The sequence below is a fragment of the Drosophila pseudoobscura genome, chromosome 2, assembly GCF_009870125.1.
Source record: "Drosophila pseudoobscura strain MV-25-SWS-2005 chromosome 2, UCI_Dpse_MV25, whole genome shotgun sequence".
Taxonomy (NCBI): Eukaryota; Metazoa; Arthropoda; class Insecta; order Diptera; family Drosophilidae; genus Drosophila; species Drosophila pseudoobscura.
Window position 1 is genome coordinate 23,129,072 of NC_046679.1, and position 19,787 is coordinate 23,148,858.

Genomic DNA, 19,787 nt, shown 5'->3' on the forward strand with positions numbered 1-19,787 from the left:
CTTACTTCGCGCCAAACTGCCATTTCAAATGTGCAAAAAAGTTTTAGCTGTATATACTTTCGCTGAATAAATTAAACTGCCTCTTTGCCGAATTTAAAAATGAAATAATGTTATACAGAATTAATTAATTTATCAGATATCATTGAAATTTATATTAATCTTAGCGGTTGGCGCATCTAATTGATTTAAAATTAACTGAATTTGTCCGTTTCAGTCCCGAAACCCGCATTCATAAGAGACTTGACCATCTTTGTGACTGTTTCTCCTTGTTTTAACAACATTAGATGCACGCTGGGATCTGCAATCTCCAGTTGTCACAGCATATGGCATAGTGGCTTGATTGGCATTCCCGAATTCCACATGCTTCGACTCCGTTTCACCGGCCAGATTTTGAACAACAACCAACAACTGGAACAGATGTTCACAGAAAAGCAAAAAAAAAGGTAAACGAGTTGCCAACTAGGGACTAACTAAGGCCGCTCAATAAAAGAGAGAGAGAGAGAGAGACAGACAGGCAGTCGGGTCAACGGAGAGAGCAACTTGTTTGTGTGCCAGTGCCAGCCACAGCCACCCACCCACAACTGAATGCTGGAGAAGATCACCTCTGCGGGCAGCGTTGCTGGCATTGGCAGAGCATTTTTGCAGCTTTTTCAAGCGAATATTTTATTTCATATTACTTTTTTCCCTCTCTGACGTCACACCGTTTGTGGTTGTTTGTGCCCACCGCCAGCGAGCACTTTCTACGAGAAAATGTTGAGAAATCAAAAAAGATGCGACTGTTTCTTCTGTGTATGTCCACATCTCTGCACGTGTGTGTCTGGCTGCTTCGTCTGTGTGTGTGTGTGTGTGTTTCTAGTAGCCGCAGAAGTTCATTGGGAAAGTGCAACCTGAACCTGCTGGGAAAATGGGCAATTCACTGATAAGAAACCCCTTTTGGATGCAAACAAAGTCATCTCATTCAGATTTAATTGTAGGAAAATCATAGAGATGCAGTCGAGAAACGTGCGTACTGAGGGGGAGGGTCAGACGTAAACAGTGGGTACGGCAGGAGAGAGGGAGATCCACAGCTGTTATCAATTGAATTCCGATTCGATATTTTTCGGTGTGCAGCTGAAGCGAGACTGCTGCGCATTCGATATAATATTCGAAATGCAGCATAAGTGCAGGTTTTAGATCGAAATGTGCGGGCGATCGGGATCTGGGGGGACTCTAATCGGTATGTGCTTCGATTGCCTGTTTTGATTAGTTCGCCTCTTCTGTGTGTATTCGTAGATTGGTTTGGATGACATCACCGCCACTTCTCTCTCTCTCTCTCTCTCTCTCTGGCTCGCTCTTCCACTCTCGCTTGGGGATCTCTCTGCTCTCGGCATCCAACACCTTTGCAAAGCAGCCAGCCTCATGCGTGTGTGTGTGTGTGTGTGTATCGGCGGTACGAGTACAGTGGTCCAGATCTAAAGAAAAATCTTGAAAGTCGAATGTTTTGCAGCTCGAGATAAATATACTATATACATATATTATGCACAATTTTATTACCAGATATTAAAAAATATCATAATTCCGATACTTGGTAAACTAACTCCTTTTGTGACGAATTAATGAGAATTGCAAGAAAAAACTAACTGAAATGTCTTTGATTTATTTATGGCATGATTGTATCTTTCATTGTTTAATTAATCTCGTCGCAAAAGTATTTACATCTTTTCAGTTTCCTAAGAAATCATTAGGGCCCTTCACTGGTTTCTACAAATACCGAATAGGCCCACAGCCCCATAGTGCACCGCCTATACAGACGCAAGCGACTTGAAGAGGTTAATTTGTTTGTTGGCCGCGTCTTGGACGGACCGAGAGAGACACAGAGATACACAGAGAGCGCATAGCGTCATGGGAGCGAGAGCGAGAGAGCGTAACAAGCGCCAAGAGCGAACGCCAACGCTGACTTTACATTTTGTTGTATCTTCTGCTGGTGTTGCTGTTGTTGGTATTGCTGCCGCTGCCACCATAGAGTATCTGTGTCTGTGCCTGTGGCGAAGCTAAATTTTTTCAGTCAGTTCGAATTCGCGAAACAATGCGGTCGCCGTACGAAGATAGTGCTGCCGTATCGACGGACCACAAATACCAATACAGCAGCGCCAATCATAATAATAATAATTACTATAAAAACTATAATGTGAACGGCAATGGCAATGGAAATGGGAATGGGAATGGGAGTTTGAATGGGAATGGAAATGGAAATGGAAATGGCATACCTTATCACGCGCGCGAGAACTCTCTGCCATTCAGCTATGGAATTGCCAAAACGTCGACCCCGTTGCGCAAAACTCCGACACCGACGCGAGCGGATAGTTTCCTAGACATTGATTTCGGCAGCCATAAAAATAATAATACTAATAACAATAATACCAATACCAATGATATGATAAAGCCCCAACCTCGGCTGACGAGCCCTTTGCTGGTGCGCAAAACACTTGGGAACGGAACGAATACTACATCAAATGCGGCGAGCACCAACACCATAGCCAATACGTACCACTACAGGTCGGGGAGCACGACGCCAACGCCATTGAGAGATGACTTCGAGCAGCTGCTGCGGGAGAGGCGCGATAAGGTGTTTAGCGAGTACCGTGAAAGGGACGGCAGGGAGAGAGTGCCGCCCACTCCGCCGCAGCGCCACTATTACCCCAGCCCCAACGGGCAGGGAAATGGCTACGGAAATGGCTATGGAAACGGCTATGGCAGTGGAAACGGATATCGGAGCAGTCATTCCAACGGGCAGGCCAGCAAGTACAACTACGATTTCGAGTTCAATCTCCACCTGGATGAGCTGAGTCCCGAGCGTAGCTCTCTGCCAGCCCCGGCGCCCTACAATACGCGCACCATTCAGTTCGAGGATCAGCGGCGCGAGCACAGACTCGATCAGGATGTGCCAGATGGCGTGGTGAACCGCCGCTTGGCATCCACAACTGTGGAACGCAATTATCACACAATTAACAGCATGGAACGACCTCCATTGGAGGCGACATACAAACGACAGTTGGAGCCGCAACTGCAACTGGGTGCTGTTTATGGTCAGAGCAACCTGGAGACACTCACGCGCACTCGTCGCGAGGTGTCCACAGCCACCGCCACAGGCAGCTCCACATCGCCATTGCCATCGGCATCATCGCCCATCTATGCCACCAGCACAAAGAGAGTGAACAACCCAAATACCAATGGCTATGTCTATGGCCAGACGACGCCTAGTCCCACAAGCAGACCAGAAACGCCAGCCTTTCCGGTCACTCCTCGGACACCATTTGGGGGTACGGCTGGTACGGCGCTCACCCAGTTGGGAGCCGAGTCCATCTACCAGACAGCTCCCAGGCAGCAACAGCAGCAGCGCCTCAGCTCGCCACAAGAGCAGGCACTTTCGCCCATGGAGGTGGCCGCCGACTCTGTGCGATTCGCCCGCAGCTCCGCCAAGTTTTGGTACAAGGCCAACCTGTCACGGGAGGATGCTATTGCTCTGCTGGCCTCTGCCCAGCCCGGAACCTTCTTGGTGCGCGACTCGACCACGTACAAGAATGCCTATGGCCTGGTGGTAAGGGTTGCTCAGCCGCCGGCTGGTTCCCAGGAGCTGGTGCGCCACTTTCTCATCGAGCCCACTCGGGAGGGCGTGCGTCTTAAGGGCTGTGACAACGAGCCCGTCTTCACCTCGCTATCGGCCCTGGTGTTCGAGCATTCCATCAACCGGTTGGCTCTACCCTGCCTTCTGCGGCTTCCTGAAGAAGATATAGTGCCGGGATTGGTGGCAACACCAGCCCAGCAGCATCTGCTGACCCATGGGGCTGCCACCAATGTTCTGTGGCTCTATTCCTCCGACACGGAGTCGCTGACCGGAAACGAAGCCATCCGAAAGGCCATTCGGCTGATGTACGCCCAGCAGAAGCTGCCCGAGCCCACTGAAGTCCATTTCAAAGTCACGTCCCAGGGCATCACCCTAACGGACAACACCCGCAAGAAGTTCTTCCGAAAGCACTACACGGCGGACGTAATCTCCCACTGCGCCATTGACCCCGAGAGCCGGATGTGGACCAGTGAGGGGCAGACGGAGAAGAAGACCATCTTCGCCTTCGTGGCGCGTCGCTCGCACAGCTCCAAGGATAACCAGTGCCATGTGTTCTGTGATCTGTCCGTCAGCCAGCCGGCGGCGGCGATTGTATCCTTCGCCAATCGCACGCTTCCCACCGAAAAGCTGCGCAACTATGTCCTATAGAGTGGGGCGTGGCAGACAGCAGGAACACTCTACAGAGGAACCCAACACACACATAGCCGACACAGGTAAGATGATTGCTGGGGGCGCAGTTTTGTTGGCCATAAAAGAGCATTATATGATGGGTGTGTGCCGGCCTTGGGAGTCGTGACTGTCGAGAACAGTAGCTCCTCGAAACGGTGAACCAATTAAGTGTTTTCAATCCTCTGAAATATAAACTAAAACAGACAAACCTCTACGATCCATTCAAGATACTTTGGCTCCAATAAAGTTTGAAGATTCTAGATTCATTAGCGGGGGCTGGGATTGGTATGCCTTGGATACGTATGGACAACAATCCAACAAATTTGATCCATTTGTGGGTTGAGCTTTTGTTGCGCTACCGAGAACTATCCGTATATGCAAATTTAATTCTTACCAGGCACCCGGATACCCACTGTATCCATTCAATCATTCTCCGCTCAAAACGGAAAACTATTAAAAACGTTTCAGTTTCTTGGGCCCTTCCGTTCGGTCGTCTTCGTTCATTTGTTTACTTTACATAATGCCTCGAACTTTGTTTGTTTGTTTAACGGTTTCCATATACTGCTGTGCACACATTCTCGTATGGGTATAGATAAAGATATACCTACGTTCATACATATGTATCCATAGATACTTTCATATGTATAGATAGAAGCATTTGGCTAACGTTTCTGACTATACATTTTTGCGCAACGGAAGTTTCTGTCATGAGTCAGTCGTCTATAAATTATTGAGAATTCGAATCGAATAGTTTTTTCTAAATTCTGGAGAGCCACACCTACATACATTCCAAATATTTGATGTGGTTTTTTTTGGAGTATTTATTTTGATTTGATTAATTTCCCCATTTCAAGGGCTACTGCTGAGGTCGCCTGATAAGAACAGAACGCTTAACTGTGCATTGCCATGCTATGCTACTAGTATGAGGGGATATTTTTGTGTCACTCATTTTCGTTGAGTGGTTTATCAGTCGGCTGGGCGATCGATCCAGTAGTGCCGCACATTTGTCTGGAAATAACGCCTGGAGGTGGTTCATTTGTCTGGAGGTGGGCCTGTGACTATGGAGAAAAATATCGTTCATGAGGAAAACTATGTTTATTCTACACACATTCTAGATCGCTGGCTCGTTTCCACCTTGAATTTTTGTGGAATTTTTCGCTCGAACTATAAAGAGAAAATATGCAAATAAACAGCCCAGCCGTTCATAGAAATCGATTTTACGTGTGTGGCACAAAAGTTTAAATTAATTCATTCGAACCGGCGGGCGTCAAGTGCGCATTTCTAGCAAAACCTCAGCCAAATACATATTTATTCCAGGCGCGTTTGAGTTTATTTTTTTAGCATTTGCTGCTACCCTCTACCTTTCCTGATCGAGTATGGATAAAAGTAACCGTAAATAAAATTTTAAAAATAAAATAATATTAATATTTAAGATAGAGTTGGCATTTATTTATCCTCTGTGTATCCAACAGATGTGCAAAATCAGTATATCTACCTCTTAAGTGCGAGAGAATGGGGAAAAATGTTAGCTCTCCGTCTCTACCGGATTGTCTGAATTGAGGCCTGGGGGCCCCATTGGTTGTTCTATCGATCAAGTGATCTATTTGATCTGCAATTAAGCAATTAAACATGCACAATAGTGCTTATAGAGTACATTGAAATTTATGACCTTGTTGTTTGCAATTTAAAACATATTTCCTCTTTCATCTCACTCTCTCTCTCTCTCTCTCTCTCTCTCTCTTGCAGGCAAATCAAATTTGAGTCTGCAATGCAGTACAGTAAAGGCCAGTTGTAAGATCTACTACTAAATCTGTTTACGAAATGTGTCGCCTTGCGATATGGAGGTTTAACTGCGAATATGTTAACAGCAATGATGTCAGCTTTAGTTTATTTAGAGACGCACACACACCGGCAATCGACCATATTTTTATGGCAGAGCTAAAACGAATATTCGAATGTACGCATGTGTATTATCATCATGAATTGACTAAATGCACGGTGGGACAAGAGCGAAAGCGACAGAGAATATTTTCGGAAATGCCCCTTCATATCGGTTTATATATCCACAGTATAGACCTCTGAATGAAGTTTTTTGTGAATTCTATTATGAAAGAACAGCTCTGTTTCACTGTGCGGAAAGTGATTTTAAATTGTCCATCTATTAGTGCAAAAACGCCGTACCCATAAAATGTTGGTGTGTGTTTCTTCATCGCTATGGCTACAGAGGGTAGCTAAAAAACTTATCCAGCTAATAATTTTAAAATGATTAACCTTAAGTAAGAAACTTGTTGAATAAACTCAGTTTAGGGCTAAAGAAACCTTTAATACAAATCAAAGTGCAAGCCGTAAGAAACCCAGCTTGTCACCCAATTAATTTATACCAGTAATATCTACAAATAAATATAATTCTAGTACATGATGTATGTGTTATGTATTAAGCTCTACTAATGCAGTCAATCTAAATAAAGTGCAATGTTGTTAAACAAAATTAATGGCATATTCCTCTTTCCTTTCCTTCCTCCAGCATCTGGTAATAATAGTTTGTTATCTAATTGAAAATACAGACACTGCGTTATATGCACTTTTAAGCGCTTCAGGCGACTGTAAATGGCATACATCAAACAAACAAATAGGCGAACTGTTGCTTTTGTTAAACAATTAATTGTTTTATATTCATACAGCGCTATAGTAGTACGCTATGGGTATGTAGACATACATATATAGAGTCTGCTCCAACTTTTGCACTCAACAATTGTTTTGTAATTTAATCTTATCGTGTGACAAGAGATGTTAATGTATAGCACACACACGATTATAGTATATGGTATATGGTTAGGCGCAACAAAACAAAATTGTGGAGCACTATTCCCATCTACAAAGAGAGCATCATCATCGCATCCCGAAGTGCCTCGTTTTATGAGTAAATGCAATTTATTCAGGCATCCACAACAACAACCGAACACTCCCTGGCTATAGAGCAGCAGCCCCAAGTCAAGTGTGCCAAGCAAAGCCAAGTGAAATGAAAAGGCGTCCGACGACTCGACCTTGAGATCAATTTGTTAAAGAGTGACGTCATCGCCTTCGTATTTCAGAACAGCGTCGCGACGCGACGAACGACAGCAGCTGTTGCTTTCATGCTATCCTATCCGAAATTCTTACAAAAGTTTACACATCAAATTTGAGGCTAATGCCTCGCAGATTTGTGTTTTATGTGCACCCACAATTAATTGATCGGATTCCGTTCTTCCAAGCAGCCATTTTTGGTACGCGCTCTTCTACATTCTATTTGACTTTTTATTCTATTCCGAACTGATTGCTAATTTCATATATATGTACATATGTATCAGACGTATGTTTGTATATGTATACATATACCATTTGTCACGAGCCAGAGAAGCCGAAACCTGTTTCGTCATATTCATTGCCTAAATTTGATAATTAATTGATCGACAAAGAAACAGCAGTCGTTCGTTTCGACAAAGACAAAGTCCGCAGAGCGAAGTTCGTGTCGTATCCCCCCCCCCCCCCCCACCACCAAAAAAATCTCTCCAAATGAGACGCAATGCATGTTTTGTATCTTACATTTAATACATTTGGATTTGGTTGTGTTGTTTGTGTGTGTGGTGTGTGTGTGAGTGTGTGTGTGTACAAAAGTGAACATAAAATCAACGTTCTGTGTGATTAGATATCTACATACATCTACGTTTACATACATCGTATTCAGTTAAACATAATAAATACATAAATTTCAATAATATATACTCGAACTTGTATATATAACAAATAATACCTTCCAGATCGGAACCATTGCCATTTCCACTTCCAGGTAGATTCAACATTACGCGTGAAACAGAACATAATGAAAAGCTCACAAGAAAACTCGAGAGGCGCGACACTACTGTGATAAGTGTTCGTTTGTGGGGGGTGTTTTTGTGTTTCTTTAGTTTAGTTACAAAATTTCTCTATGTTTTCACGAGCCTATTGCCATATTGCCATTTTTCATTCCCGCACGATGTCATGTCGATGTTGAATTGGGGAAAAACTAATTTGATTTTGCCGAATACGGACTTGTAGAGCCCACCGATGGGGGTGTGGGTGTCGCTCCACTACGTATACCATCGCCCTCGCACACATATTTTCCTGTAATCCGATAGAGAAAGAACAAATGTTATATCCCAAACATTCATCATCATTCGCTTAAAAACTTACCAGAAACAAAGCGTCGCTTGACCAACGATAAGCGATATCCACTGCCCTGGAGCTCGAACTCGATGCCCGACAGAGTGGTGCCCTCGCAGTTGAACTGAGTGGCCAACAGGGCTGGTGTTGACGGACCATCGTTGAGCTCAAGGCGAGCCCTCAACGTACCGACCCCACCGTCCTGGGAGTTCTGCGATATATCCGTAAAGTTCCATACCAAACGATTTGATTCGCCCAACCTAACAACACAATATAAAATAACCTGAGTTGTGGGATTTGCGGATGAGAGCGGTCTTGCTTACCACGCAGAATGGGGTTTGGACTGCACATTACGCACAGAGCCATTGACGGGCACGGACAGCGTGACGTTCAGGAGAGGCGAGGCACTGGCCATGGCATGGTTATTGTACTTGTAGTCTACCTTCAAGGCTGTATAGCTGGACTCGCACTTCCAGTAGCTCACCAGCTGGAAGGGACACGAGCTGGCCCCCGGCTTAGTTCGCACTTGGTACTTGAGTATGTCCACATTGAAATAGGAGGCCGTGGGGTTGTTCTCCGCCTGCCTTCGCAGAAGGGCCGTCAACGCTCCCATATTAAACTCTAGCATGGTGCTCAATGCGCTCGACTGCTGTCGATCTCTGGGAGGAGGAGAATAAACGATGTTGAAACAGGAACGTAGCATGAAGAAAAAACGCAACCGATACTCACATTTGCACCAGTTTCCCATTGGGAACAAGATTCTCAAGATTCTGTACATGCTTAATGCGAAAACCCAGCTTGGCTGGATTGGGATTATTGGCTAACAGGCCGGCAATGCCGGCTGGGAATGATAGCATCATATCACCGGACACCTTCACCTGGCACCGCGACTCATCACTGCCTCGGAAGTAGGCATGTATAATCTCGTGGAAGGCCACCGCCAGCGGTATTGTGTCCGAAATACCAATTGTCAGCGGAGATGGGCCCCGGGAGGAGCCCACTCCCCCAATGGCCGTGCGGAACTCCAGGCTGCCAATGCTCTCGGCTCGATTCATCGGAGCTCCCGTCACGGGAGCCGGAGACATTCGACCGCGTCCAGGGGCCGTGTTCGTGGCGGCTGGTCCAATTGCAATCATATCGGAGCGACGGGAAGGCGGACGTGGTATGGCTATGCTTCCACCCGCGGACGTTGGTGTTGGTATCTGGCGTCCCCCTGGCTTGCCCAGGGTGGCCGATGCCGGGGCAGACATGCTCATGTCGCCAAGCTCCGAGAAGATATCTCCCAGATCCGCATATCGATTGTTGCTGGCATTGTTTGCGTTGTTGTTGGACAACGTAGGACTCTGCAGCGGTGCATATGGATGCACGCTGGCCGTGGGCGTTGAGGCATTCGAAATCTCGGGAGATTGCTGCCGCGAGGCCGGAGCACCTCGCGCCCCCTGCTGCAGCTGTTGGCTGTGATGCTGTTATAATGGAGGTATATTGATTAGAGTGTCATCTGAATAGAGAGTGGGCACAACTCACTGAAAAAACTCCAGTTGGAGACAGGGAAATGTTCTCGACGGTGGCACGCAGCTCATCAACGCTTGCCGACATCGGCGCCTGGCCGTTGTTCAGAGGCTTGATCTTCACATGAATCCGCCGCTCCTGCTTGTCATTATCAGAGTCCGTATCCGAGTCGGAATAGAAACTGCCAGCTAAACGGGTTTTAATCATTAGTATTTGTTATTTGTCTCAAGGCAACATTACTTGAAATTCTTACACTTATCTTGGCCCTCCTCCCAGGCGATCTCTTTGGCCGGCTGTATGCTGAAGCCCTCCTCATCCACCTCGTAGCCAGTCCCAGTTCCAGTAGCGGTGGAGCCCCCCGCAGGAGCTGTGGTCGAAGCCGACGTAGTAAGAGCCGCTCCGGCATTTGGTAGGCTGCCGCCACTCGCCCCGGCAACTCCTCCACTGCCACCCATGCTGCTGGCCCCAGCCGAGTCCACGCTGCCCTGTGCGGAGGTCACAGACAAGGCTGCCAATCCACCGCCAGCGCTGCTGCCACTGGAGTTCTGTGTCTTCATGCTGCGTCCGTGATCATCGTAGTCGAGCAGGGTGTTATTGGCCCTATCCACGCTGGCAGAGCGAGAGTTAGAAGAGTGTTAGCAAAGAAATGAGGTCGATTGTATCTGGCTCCCTACCTGGTCAGACGCTCTTCCTGTATGTGCTCGGCGGCCTCGTTGTCTTTCTTCTTTTTGGATTTTTTAGTTTTCGTCTTGTCACGGCGACTCCTTAAGATGCCCGACACTGCCAGCGAGATATTGATTATAATTTGTGTTAGCTATGAGATGACTTAGGATTAGGCAAGCTACAGGCTAATAGAACACATATTAAATACATAATTGAGGGGAGCATAGTGGAGAAGAATATGCCCCACTCGACAATGAAAAACAAATACTTTCGAGAAATTTCAGCGACACACTCGAAATTTTACGCAAATGGTTAGTTCTTATAGATTAGTTTATAGTTTACATCGGAATCTTAAATGCAACTATTTCCTCGGAACTCGTGACTCAAACACCGCCGTAAAGTGCTCAAAATGGCTTGGATGTTAATCAGGTATGAGGGACAAGCTGGTGCACACAGAAAAGCCTTTGAATTTGTACATATTTAACCTAAGCTTAAAGCATGCGTTTCGGATGGATGGTACAGGTACAGCTACAGGTACCGGGTAAAAGGGTACAGGATGTACAGGATCTTTGTGGACAGGGCAAGGGCAGGGCAGGGCAGGGCTGGGCAGGAGCAGGACGGGTTCAATCACTTTCATTGAGATAAATTTACCCTGAGAGTTTGATGTGAATATATTTAAAAGTGACGTTGCACGTCTGGACGTTGTCGTTGTGGTGGCTGCTGTCGTTGCTGCTGCTGTGGTGGCGTTTGCTGCTGCCGCTGTCTGTTGGAGATGTTCTTGCTCATTTAATGATTTCGATAATTGCTGCTCGCTTGTCGTTGCATTCAGTATTTGCTTTTTGCCGCCACCTGCACTGGCAGTTGGTGTTAAGGCCTCGGCCGGCTGTTGCTGATCTAAAGTTTTTGATTTTGATTAGTCGATCAGTGCATGGCATGGATGATGGGTTTTGATTTGGGATGAACGATGATATAGAGACGATGGTTGATGATGGAGGTTTTAGACAAAGAGAAGAGAAGCATAGAGAACAGATGGCGATAGTTAGATAGGCTCTTGGGCGTTCATGTGATGCGGGGTGTGCTTGTGTGTATATTTGTGTGCATGTTCATAGGTAGTCCCTTAGTCTCTAATGTGTGTTGGTTGATTGATTGGCTGGTGTTTGAGTGTACATTTGCATAGATCGATTGATAGAAAGAAAGTAACTAAAAATAAAAAAGGAATCTATAAGCTGTAGACATAAATGAAGGACAGGTGGACGGGGAAAAGTTTCAATTACAGATTCATTTACAACATTTAGATCAAGAAATGGAACCAATAGTAAAAACCAAGTATAAGACAATTGGAATAAATGAATATTGAAGCATGACTAAACAAAGGTTACTCCGGTATTACGCCCAGTGTCACGTACATAAATAGTTTTAGGCACAGATGTGAAACATACTACAAACAGATCAAACAGTATAGAAATAATGCATATAGTCGAAGAACTACAATCATAAGCAACAAAAACAAAATAAAAAGTAAAACAAAATCAAAGAGAATGAACCTTGATTGCTATTGTCCTCAGAGATAGGAGAGTTTTTGGTGATATTGGTGGTGAGATTATTCGTGCCAGTTGTTGCTGTGTTGCTACTGTTCGTTGCTGTAGTTGTGGTGGTTGTGTTGGTGGTATTGTTGTTGTTGGTGGTGCTGTTGATGCTTCCACTGCCACTCATACCGAAATTTCCAGCGCCCGTCGGAGGCTGATGCTGTTGTTTTGCTGTGGTCATGAACCACGAGCGCAAGCTCTTCACCGTAGAGGTGGCCCCGCCAGCTGACTGTGGCTGGCCCACCACAGTAATGTCTGGGGAAGTGGGACGCGGCGACGCCAGTGAGCCGGCTCCGGCCCCGAGTGTGGCGTCCTCGGCATAAGGAATACTGCCGCTCGCCGCACTGCCACTGCCCAAAGAGATGGCAGCCAGCGCATCTCCTCGCTGATCCATGGACACAATGCTGCCAGAAGCGACTGCTCCACTGCCAGACCGGAGAGCTGCTTGAATACTGGTGGCTGAGTTCGAGTTGGATGCGGTGGCAGAGGCTTGCGGCTGTTGCAGCCGGGATCCACTTGAGAGAGCAATACATTCTAGTTCAGGCATTTCTGTCAGACAGGACGTATGAGAGATATATGAGATATGATTATACTGGGATGCTGAAGCTGGTCTTACCCGGCTTCTCCAGGCCCGTATACTTGTTGAGTACAAACTGTTCCAACAGTTTGTCCACAGACATGTCCACAAACTGGCGCTTGAAGTCCGAGTGCACTTGCCCCACCATGTCATGATTGTTTTGCAGCATTTCCAAATAGGTGGACAGAAACTCTTTCATTTGCCGCAGATGAACTTCCTCGATCTCTTGGAAACGCTGAAAGGAGAAACTACTGTTAGCCAGAAAACAGGAAGACAGAAATACAGGCAGGAGGGTCGCCTTTACCTTGCAGGTCTGCGTCATGCGTCGCTCAAATTCGTTTTTAATGGGATTATGCTTATCCAACAGCGACTTGTAGTCCTCGTGCAGTTTCTTCAGTTTGCTCTCCAGCTTCTCTGCATCCTTGTGCGATCCATTATCCTTCCGCAGCTTCTCCAGCTCCAAGACCTTGCTGGCATAGAGATCGCGCAACTTCTGCACCGCCACCGTTGACGTTTGGATCGCCTGAACACACTCCAGGGTCTGCGACTCCTCCTCCTTGACGGTCTTGTGCTTCTTGTGCAGCTCATCGGCATACTTGGCCACGTCCTTGACCAGCTCCGTCAGCTTCTGCACCATTTGCATGTGAAGGGTGGAGAGCTTCTCGGCAGAGGTGCGCAGTATTGTCCAGACCGGGGCAAAGGTGCTGTTCAATGTCCCAGTGCTGGCCTTGTGCGCCAGCTTGGACATCATCTTCGAGTTCTGCTCCTCAATGTTGGACTTCTCGCGCAGGAACTCGGACAGCTCCTTGCTGGCCACCAGGCCAAATTTCATGTTGTGATACAGAACATCGAACCCATTGTTCTTCTCGCCCTGTAAACGTGATAAAGTTGATCAGAGGTTCTTCAAGTTGCTGAGGAATGTGGCATACCCAAAAGTAATCATTGAAATCCACCGTCATCTTGTCTGTCGGAATGTTTTCCGTCCCTTGTACTTCTTTAACTTTAGTTTACTATTATTTCCTTCTACCCTCAGTCTTCGTAAAGGCTTGGCTTGATTGCTTTCTAATTGACTTTGAAGTTGCAGCAGCGGCAGCTCCCTAGTGGCTATTACTCATGTGCAGCACCATGAACGGATGTTGCTGGTAGTGTTTGTCTGATCCTGGCCCTGGGCAGGACTCCACATCATCAGTTTCTGTTTCCGTTCCCGTTGCGTCTTCAACATGCATGGGCACTGGTCTTCATGCGATGCTGATGCTCTCTACATGGACGTTCCCACTCTTGGTTTCCACAGTCACTCTTAAATAAAATGAAGTAGATCTTTAGTTGTAGGTGATTAGTTCCTTTTCTCTAAAATCTATTAAAATTTGGAAAAAAAATTAGAAAAACTTTGGAAAAATAAATTTGCGTTTAAAAAATGTCTTTACCAAACACGTCTGATAGTTCACAAAATACGAACACATTTTTCCTTAAAAAATGTAATCTCCTTAAATTTGCACAAAAAGGGAATTCCCCTAAATTTTTGCTATCTACAATTGCTCTGACCAGTAAATTATATACTATATATTAAAAACGAAAGAAAAACACATATTTACATATTATCTTTATGCTCCTTCTTGTTTGATGAATAAAAAATTAAAAATATACATAATAAAATCATGTAAAAATATTGAACATTTTTGATTTTCAAACCGTCTTATATCAAAACAGTGTAAAAACAGAATTAGGAATTATTACTTTATTTGAGCATCCCAGAAGATTAATATATGTACATACGTAAGAAATGACACAGACTGACAAACTTCAGATAAACCTCTTGTTATCACTCAGAGACAGACATAGCTGTATCGAGTTGCCTATTGATGCTGATTTAATATACTTTATACTTTATGAGGTCGTAAGCCCTTCCTTCTGTATGTTACACAGATCCACCGCAGAACATACATAAATCCTTCGTATCGTTTAGACAAATTAAAAATTAAAAAAGCTCAACTTTATTCTTATTTATATTCATGCAAAGATTGGAAGTAGCTATCTTTAATTTAATAGATCCAAAATAGTGTGCATTGGAGTAAGGTTGTAATCGTTTATTTTAGTGTTTCTTTTGTCACTATAGTCCATAAAAGGAGATTCAATAAATAAAATAATAATATATTTGGGTTGATTATATTTATTGAATGAAAATCTTAAACTTTAAGTTGACAACACACAATTGACAGTACACAATTTTTTGAGACACTTACTACTACTACTACGCACATTAATAAAGGATTGAGAATTGAATAAAGTTCAATTCTCTTGATTGCCATATTTACTGAATTAGACTTTAAATCTTAAGCTTAGAAAAAATGTAAATGATGAGGGAGAGATCTAATCTCCCTGTAGCTTCGACATTTCCACATCAATGCGTTCGTCCAGTGCCCGCGTCAAGATGTGGCAGCAGTCCTTGATGGCGTGGTAAATGATATTCTTGATCTGCAACTTGTCCTCGTGGTTGGTGTGCGAGTGCGAGAGGCGCCGGAACTCGTGCGTTAGATGATAGCAGTGAGTGATGTTCTCCGGCGAGACAAAGTCCTCGGCCACCTTGATGCAGTTGTGCAGGTTCTGGACCTGGTGCGGGGCCCCAGCGGGTATGAAGACAGCGTCCCCCAAGCACTGCACAATGGGATGACCCTCCACGCCGTATTCCTTGAACAAACGGGCCCGCAACTTGTCGTCCAGATACCAGTTCTGATCGTGTATCGGATCATGATCGGGCTCCAACCGGAAGCCCTTCTCCAACGTAACGCGATTAAGTAGATCGCGGATTTTGTCGGCATCGCGAGCCGGGAAGATGTGCCACAGCGCTCCGGGAAGTACCTCGGGAGACTGGCACCGGGACCGCGTGATATAATCGCATCCGCCCATGGCAATGGCTCGCTGAGTGGCCGCCAACTGGGGTTTGCTATCCTCGTCCTGGGGTATTCCCACATAGACCATTATGTTGACGGCATCCGAGATGTCCAGATGGAGGTTGGTCGTTCCCTTTTGGGGATAAAGCGCCGATCCATACGCATTGTACATCTTGGGCCCAAGATCGGGCGGCACAAACATCTTCGGCAGGCAGCTGGCAATGTTCAGATTTCCCGTTCGCAGCGTGTACTCTGGCATGGGCAGCCCTTGCATGAGATCCGCAAACCGAGTGGGCAGAATCTCGGCAAAATCATCGCCCGGCGGCCAGTCTTTCAACTTGAGCAGCATGTGCTTTCCGTTGGCGTCCAGTAGACGCTTGCTCATGCACTGGAATCCCTCCCAGAAGTGCCGCATGGGTTGATTGGGCACCAGGTTGCCATTGAGACAGTTGATCAAATCGTTTGGCTTGTCGCCAAAGTCCCGACAGAAGGCCTCCGGACGCCACAGATCCAGGTTCAATGAGCGAGCCACCTCTGAGATCATCACGGGCTGGCCACACTTCCATACCTCCTGGTAGAGCACACGATTGTCCGGATGCATTGCATCCGTGAGCCTCAAGAGCTTGCCATCGCACAGCCATTCGTGGGGCACGCCGGGGGCCAGCTGTGTGGACTGGGCCAGGGTCATGGCTCTCGGAGGCAGAAACCTCCTCAGACCGGCCAGACCCTTTCGCAGAAAATTTATGTGCTTGAAGTTATCAAACGCACTCGTGATCGGATCCTTTCCGAGGGTCTCTTTGGTCCAAGCCCGACCCGGGACGTAGTCTATGCCCCGTTCCCGGGCGAATTCCAGCTTTTTGGAGTGCAGCTGCTCCAGCCTCTGCTGCTGGTGTAGTTTCTGCTCGGTGGCCAGCGAAGAGAAGCTCGTGTGCTGCTTCAATTGCGACTCCTTGATCATGTCCTGTATGAAGGCATTCAACTGGGGGTCCTTTACCTCCTGCTTGCTGAGCAGGCAGCCGCAGACCTGGGGCACCTGCCACAGGGTGCGCACCTCGTGCAGCAACCTGCCCAAGACGTTCAGGGCATCACCGGCAATGATCTGCGTCAGCATCAGCTCGGTCATGGCATGCTGCTGCGAACCACTGGGATCGGTGCAGAGCCCCCAGTGGTATTCGTCGCATCCCTTCTGCAGGGACGTCTCCACGCGCCGCAGGCGCTGACCTTCTTTTCTGTCCTTGAAGCAGTCCAGACAGACGCCAAAGCCGCACTTGCGACAGGTCCAGTGATAGTTAAACAACGTGGTGTCGCAGACATCGCAGATCTCCCGAATGCCCTTTACAGCCTTCTTCCAGGCGATGGTCCCATCGGAATTCTCGTGCAACTTCAGAGCCTCCGCTTCCTGGCGCCACAGATAGCAAAACTGATCGCCCGCATGAAGGAGTATGTAACGACACACTTGTATGTCCATGAAACCACTGGTGGGTGCCGTCGTACCATCCGGCTGCCAAATGCTGCAGTCCTCCTTTGTAGGCTCGATGTAGGGGTTCGGGAACCCGGCCACACTCAGCTCCCCCTTGCCGTTGTACTGCAGGCGTCGGAATTCGTAGAACCTGCAATAGACATCGTTGCTGGTGGCGTTGCTCTCGCTGGAGGAAGGCGCGTCGTGACGCTTGCGGCATTCGCGACACTTGGGAACCTCCGCTACCGCTACTGCTGTATCTCGCGTGGGTTGCTGCTGCTGCAACTTAAAGCAGGGCAGGTCCTGTAAAAAGATAGAGCAACTCTCTCGGTACTGCTTATGCCGGAGCTCCTCCTCATCCGTCAACAGTGTTTCTGCTTGACTACTGCTGGAAGGTTTCAGCTCTTTGTCCTGCCTTGGCTTCGCCTCTGGCGTTCCATTTCCACTCTGCGTCTCCAAGCATGGTTTCTTTGTCTTGTTCTCATTCGAAATGTGTATCTCAATAATCGATTTCGGATCCGATCTCATGGACAGACAACTTAAAGGGGATACCGTGCGCTTGCGGCTTGCGGTGGCAGAAGTTTGAGCAGCAACAGCTGCTACCGCTGCCAGTTCGGTCTGTGGCATTCTGTGTGTATCTCTGGCCTTCGAAAATAAGAAAAAGGAAGGAAGAAAAGAGGGTGGGTTGAGCTTTTCGGTTTCTGTCGGGCCTTCTTTTTCCCCTCTGCACTGGTAATGCTTCTTGAGTGAAGTGGCTAATGCTGCGTGCTCCTCCATGCTCCTCTATGCTCCGTGCTCCCGATCTTCTTTGCTTTTTGTCTTTCTTTATCTTGATGTATAATGCTTGCCATCTTGTCTCTTCTTGATCTTTTTTTGTCTTCCGTTTAACACTCTCGGCGTGGTTGCAGACTGCAACTGCATATCCGGTAATGTGGCGGACAACTTTCGTTGGCTTTTCTTCTTAAATGCACAAGCACATCTTTCGCGAATGAATCGAGCAGAGAGCTTCAAGAGAATACAGCACAACTACTCACTGCCTCCACATTACCTGGCGCAGCGGAGAGCCTTACTTAACACATAGCATGCATCAGGTTAATATAGATTTTAATTAGTATGTACTATTACAGACGTTATCCCACATCCAACACACACCGATATACACACATGCATACATTTGAATCCAAAAAGATATGGTTATTTCGATAGGACGCGGTAATAAACCTCGGTAATAATTTGACTGTCCATTGATCAACTACGCCACAAATTGGGACTGTGGGCGTCGTATACACCCCTTTATATGCGAGTATATTATACACACAGTCGACACAGAAATGCAACGGTGGGCAGTCTTTTTGGAGCAGTCAACCACAACGAAAAATTGACCCTTATCAGCGAACCACGATACGAGCATCAATGTGCACACAGTCATGTACGTTCCAAGTCGGGCATCACTCTTTGAGCGTTCACTGTACAGCAACATTTTTCAACTATTTTTTGCTATTTTTAGGAAGAACGTGATAATCAAATTAAAAGCGAAACATAGTCAAAAAGGTTTTCGAATGATATCTGAGGGGCTCTGGGGCTTAACAGCTCTGTTAATGCTAACATGCCAATTTACAGAATCAACAAGTGTCGCTGGGCAGACAGAAATTCCGGGCCGACGGATATGGAAGGCAAGTGCCTTCCAATTATATGGTCATATAATTGAGGGGACATTGGGAATTGACCCTGGATGACACAAGAACAGCCGTCCCGTCCCGTCCATATATACACACGAACGTGTGTACGGGCGGGCGGGTTTGTTTGTGTTTTTGGGCGTTCACTGCAGAGCAGAGCCAGCACAGAAGTCTTACGAAACACGGCGAAAGAGAAATGTGGAAAAACATGGGAAGCGACGACAGAAAACCCTACAAGCGACTCGCTCTCCACACCTCTTCCCCCTTTTGCAAATTGATCAATCAATTCACTTTCTGGGCGCTTCATGACCTTTTAATTCAATGAAAGCCTGCACTTTATATAACACCACCACTGCAATCAATAAACAGTAGAGAACAATGGAAAGCACGCACGACGAGCAGCGAAGTTTAAATTTTTTGAGTTTACTTAACGCCGTCTGATAACGCCGACTCCAGATAAATATTTGTGTACATTTACTACTATTTTGAGGCGCTGTGCGGTGGCACGGCAACACTGGCCGATTACTACATCGCTCTAGATTTGTTTTTTTTTCTTCAATGAATTTGTTTTTGCCCCGCCTTTACGATATGCACAGTCCATGATTTAGGTTTGTTAAAGAACAATAATAAACACTTTGGTCACCAGGAAACGTTTTCGTTGTTGCACTTTTATCAATTTAAATTTGTGTACTGAGCATTACAAACACCATCACACTACGCTACTGACGCACACACACACACCACATAAAAAACTTGGCGTTCAAAGTGGATAGAACAAACAAGCTTTCAACAGCTAATTTATACGCTTTGGAAGGTCATTGCAACTTACACTTACTACTTATTGCATTTTGGGAAACAGTCAGCCATTTCTTTTATAAAACTCTACTCGTGAAAATCAGTACTTTAGTAAAAAATTCGATTTTTCATTTGCACCAGTGACTTATCGGTAAATCGGTATCGGTCTGACGAATGAAATG

The 19,787-nt window shown here is 46.3% G+C and overlaps 3 protein-coding genes across 8 annotated transcripts; 1 reads left to right on the top strand and 2 right to left on the bottom strand.

Annotated features, from left to right (window-relative positions):
- The first annotated feature begins 2,017 nt into the window (after positions 1–2,017).
- by (focal adhesion protein tensin) lies at positions 2,018–6,761 on the top strand. The gene is made up of 2 exons (XM_002137751.3): positions 2,018–4,317; positions 6,020–6,761. Exon 1 carries the CDS (start codon positions 2,066–2,068, stop codon positions 4,250–4,252), a length of 2,187 nt encoding a protein of 728 aa, XP_002137787.2. The 5' UTR covers positions 2,018–2,065; the 3' UTR covers positions 4,253–4,317; positions 6,020–6,761.
- Positions 6,762–7,856: 1,095 nt separating this feature from the next.
- On the bottom strand, positions 7,857–19,773 carry LOC4802530 (F-BAR domain only protein 2). 5 transcript variants are annotated; one of them, XM_015182400.2, is made up of 13 exons: positions 19,646–19,773; positions 13,717–14,083; positions 13,092–13,658; positions 12,827–13,022; positions 12,340–12,759; positions 11,276–11,518; positions 10,636–10,741; positions 10,215–10,570; positions 9,977–10,149; positions 9,182–9,915; positions 8,776–9,111; positions 8,483–8,712; positions 7,857–8,413 (listed from the first exon to the last, which is right to left on the bottom strand). In XM_015182400.2, exons 2-13 carry the CDS (start codon positions 13,744–13,746, stop codon positions 8,316–8,318), a joined length of 3,489 nt encoding a protein of 1,162 aa, XP_015037886.2. In that variant the 5' UTR covers positions 13,747–14,083; positions 19,646–19,773; the 3' UTR covers positions 7,857–8,315. The 5 variants fall into 5 exon arrangements, with proteins under 5 accessions (XP_015037886.2, XP_015037887.2, XP_015037888.2 ...); XM_015182401.2 differs by having other exon boundaries at positions 12,169–12,759; XM_015182402.2 differs by having other exon boundaries at positions 12,169–12,759; positions 19,640–19,771.
- Positions 14,937–19,765, bottom strand: Kdm3 (Lysine demethylase 3). Of its 2 annotated transcripts, none has more exons than XM_001359396.5 (2): positions 19,646–19,765; positions 14,937–17,779 (listed from the first exon to the last, which is right to left on the bottom strand). In XM_001359396.5, the coding sequence occupies exon 2, from the start codon at positions 17,759–17,761 to the stop codon at positions 15,155–15,157; it is 2,607 nt and encodes an 868-aa protein (XP_001359433.3). In that variant the 5' UTR covers positions 17,762–17,779; positions 19,646–19,765; the 3' UTR covers positions 14,937–15,154. The 2 variants fall into 2 exon arrangements, with proteins under 2 accessions (XP_001359433.3, XP_015037890.2); XM_015182404.2 differs by having other exon boundaries at positions 19,640–19,765.
- Positions 19,774–19,787: the final 14 nt, after the last annotated feature.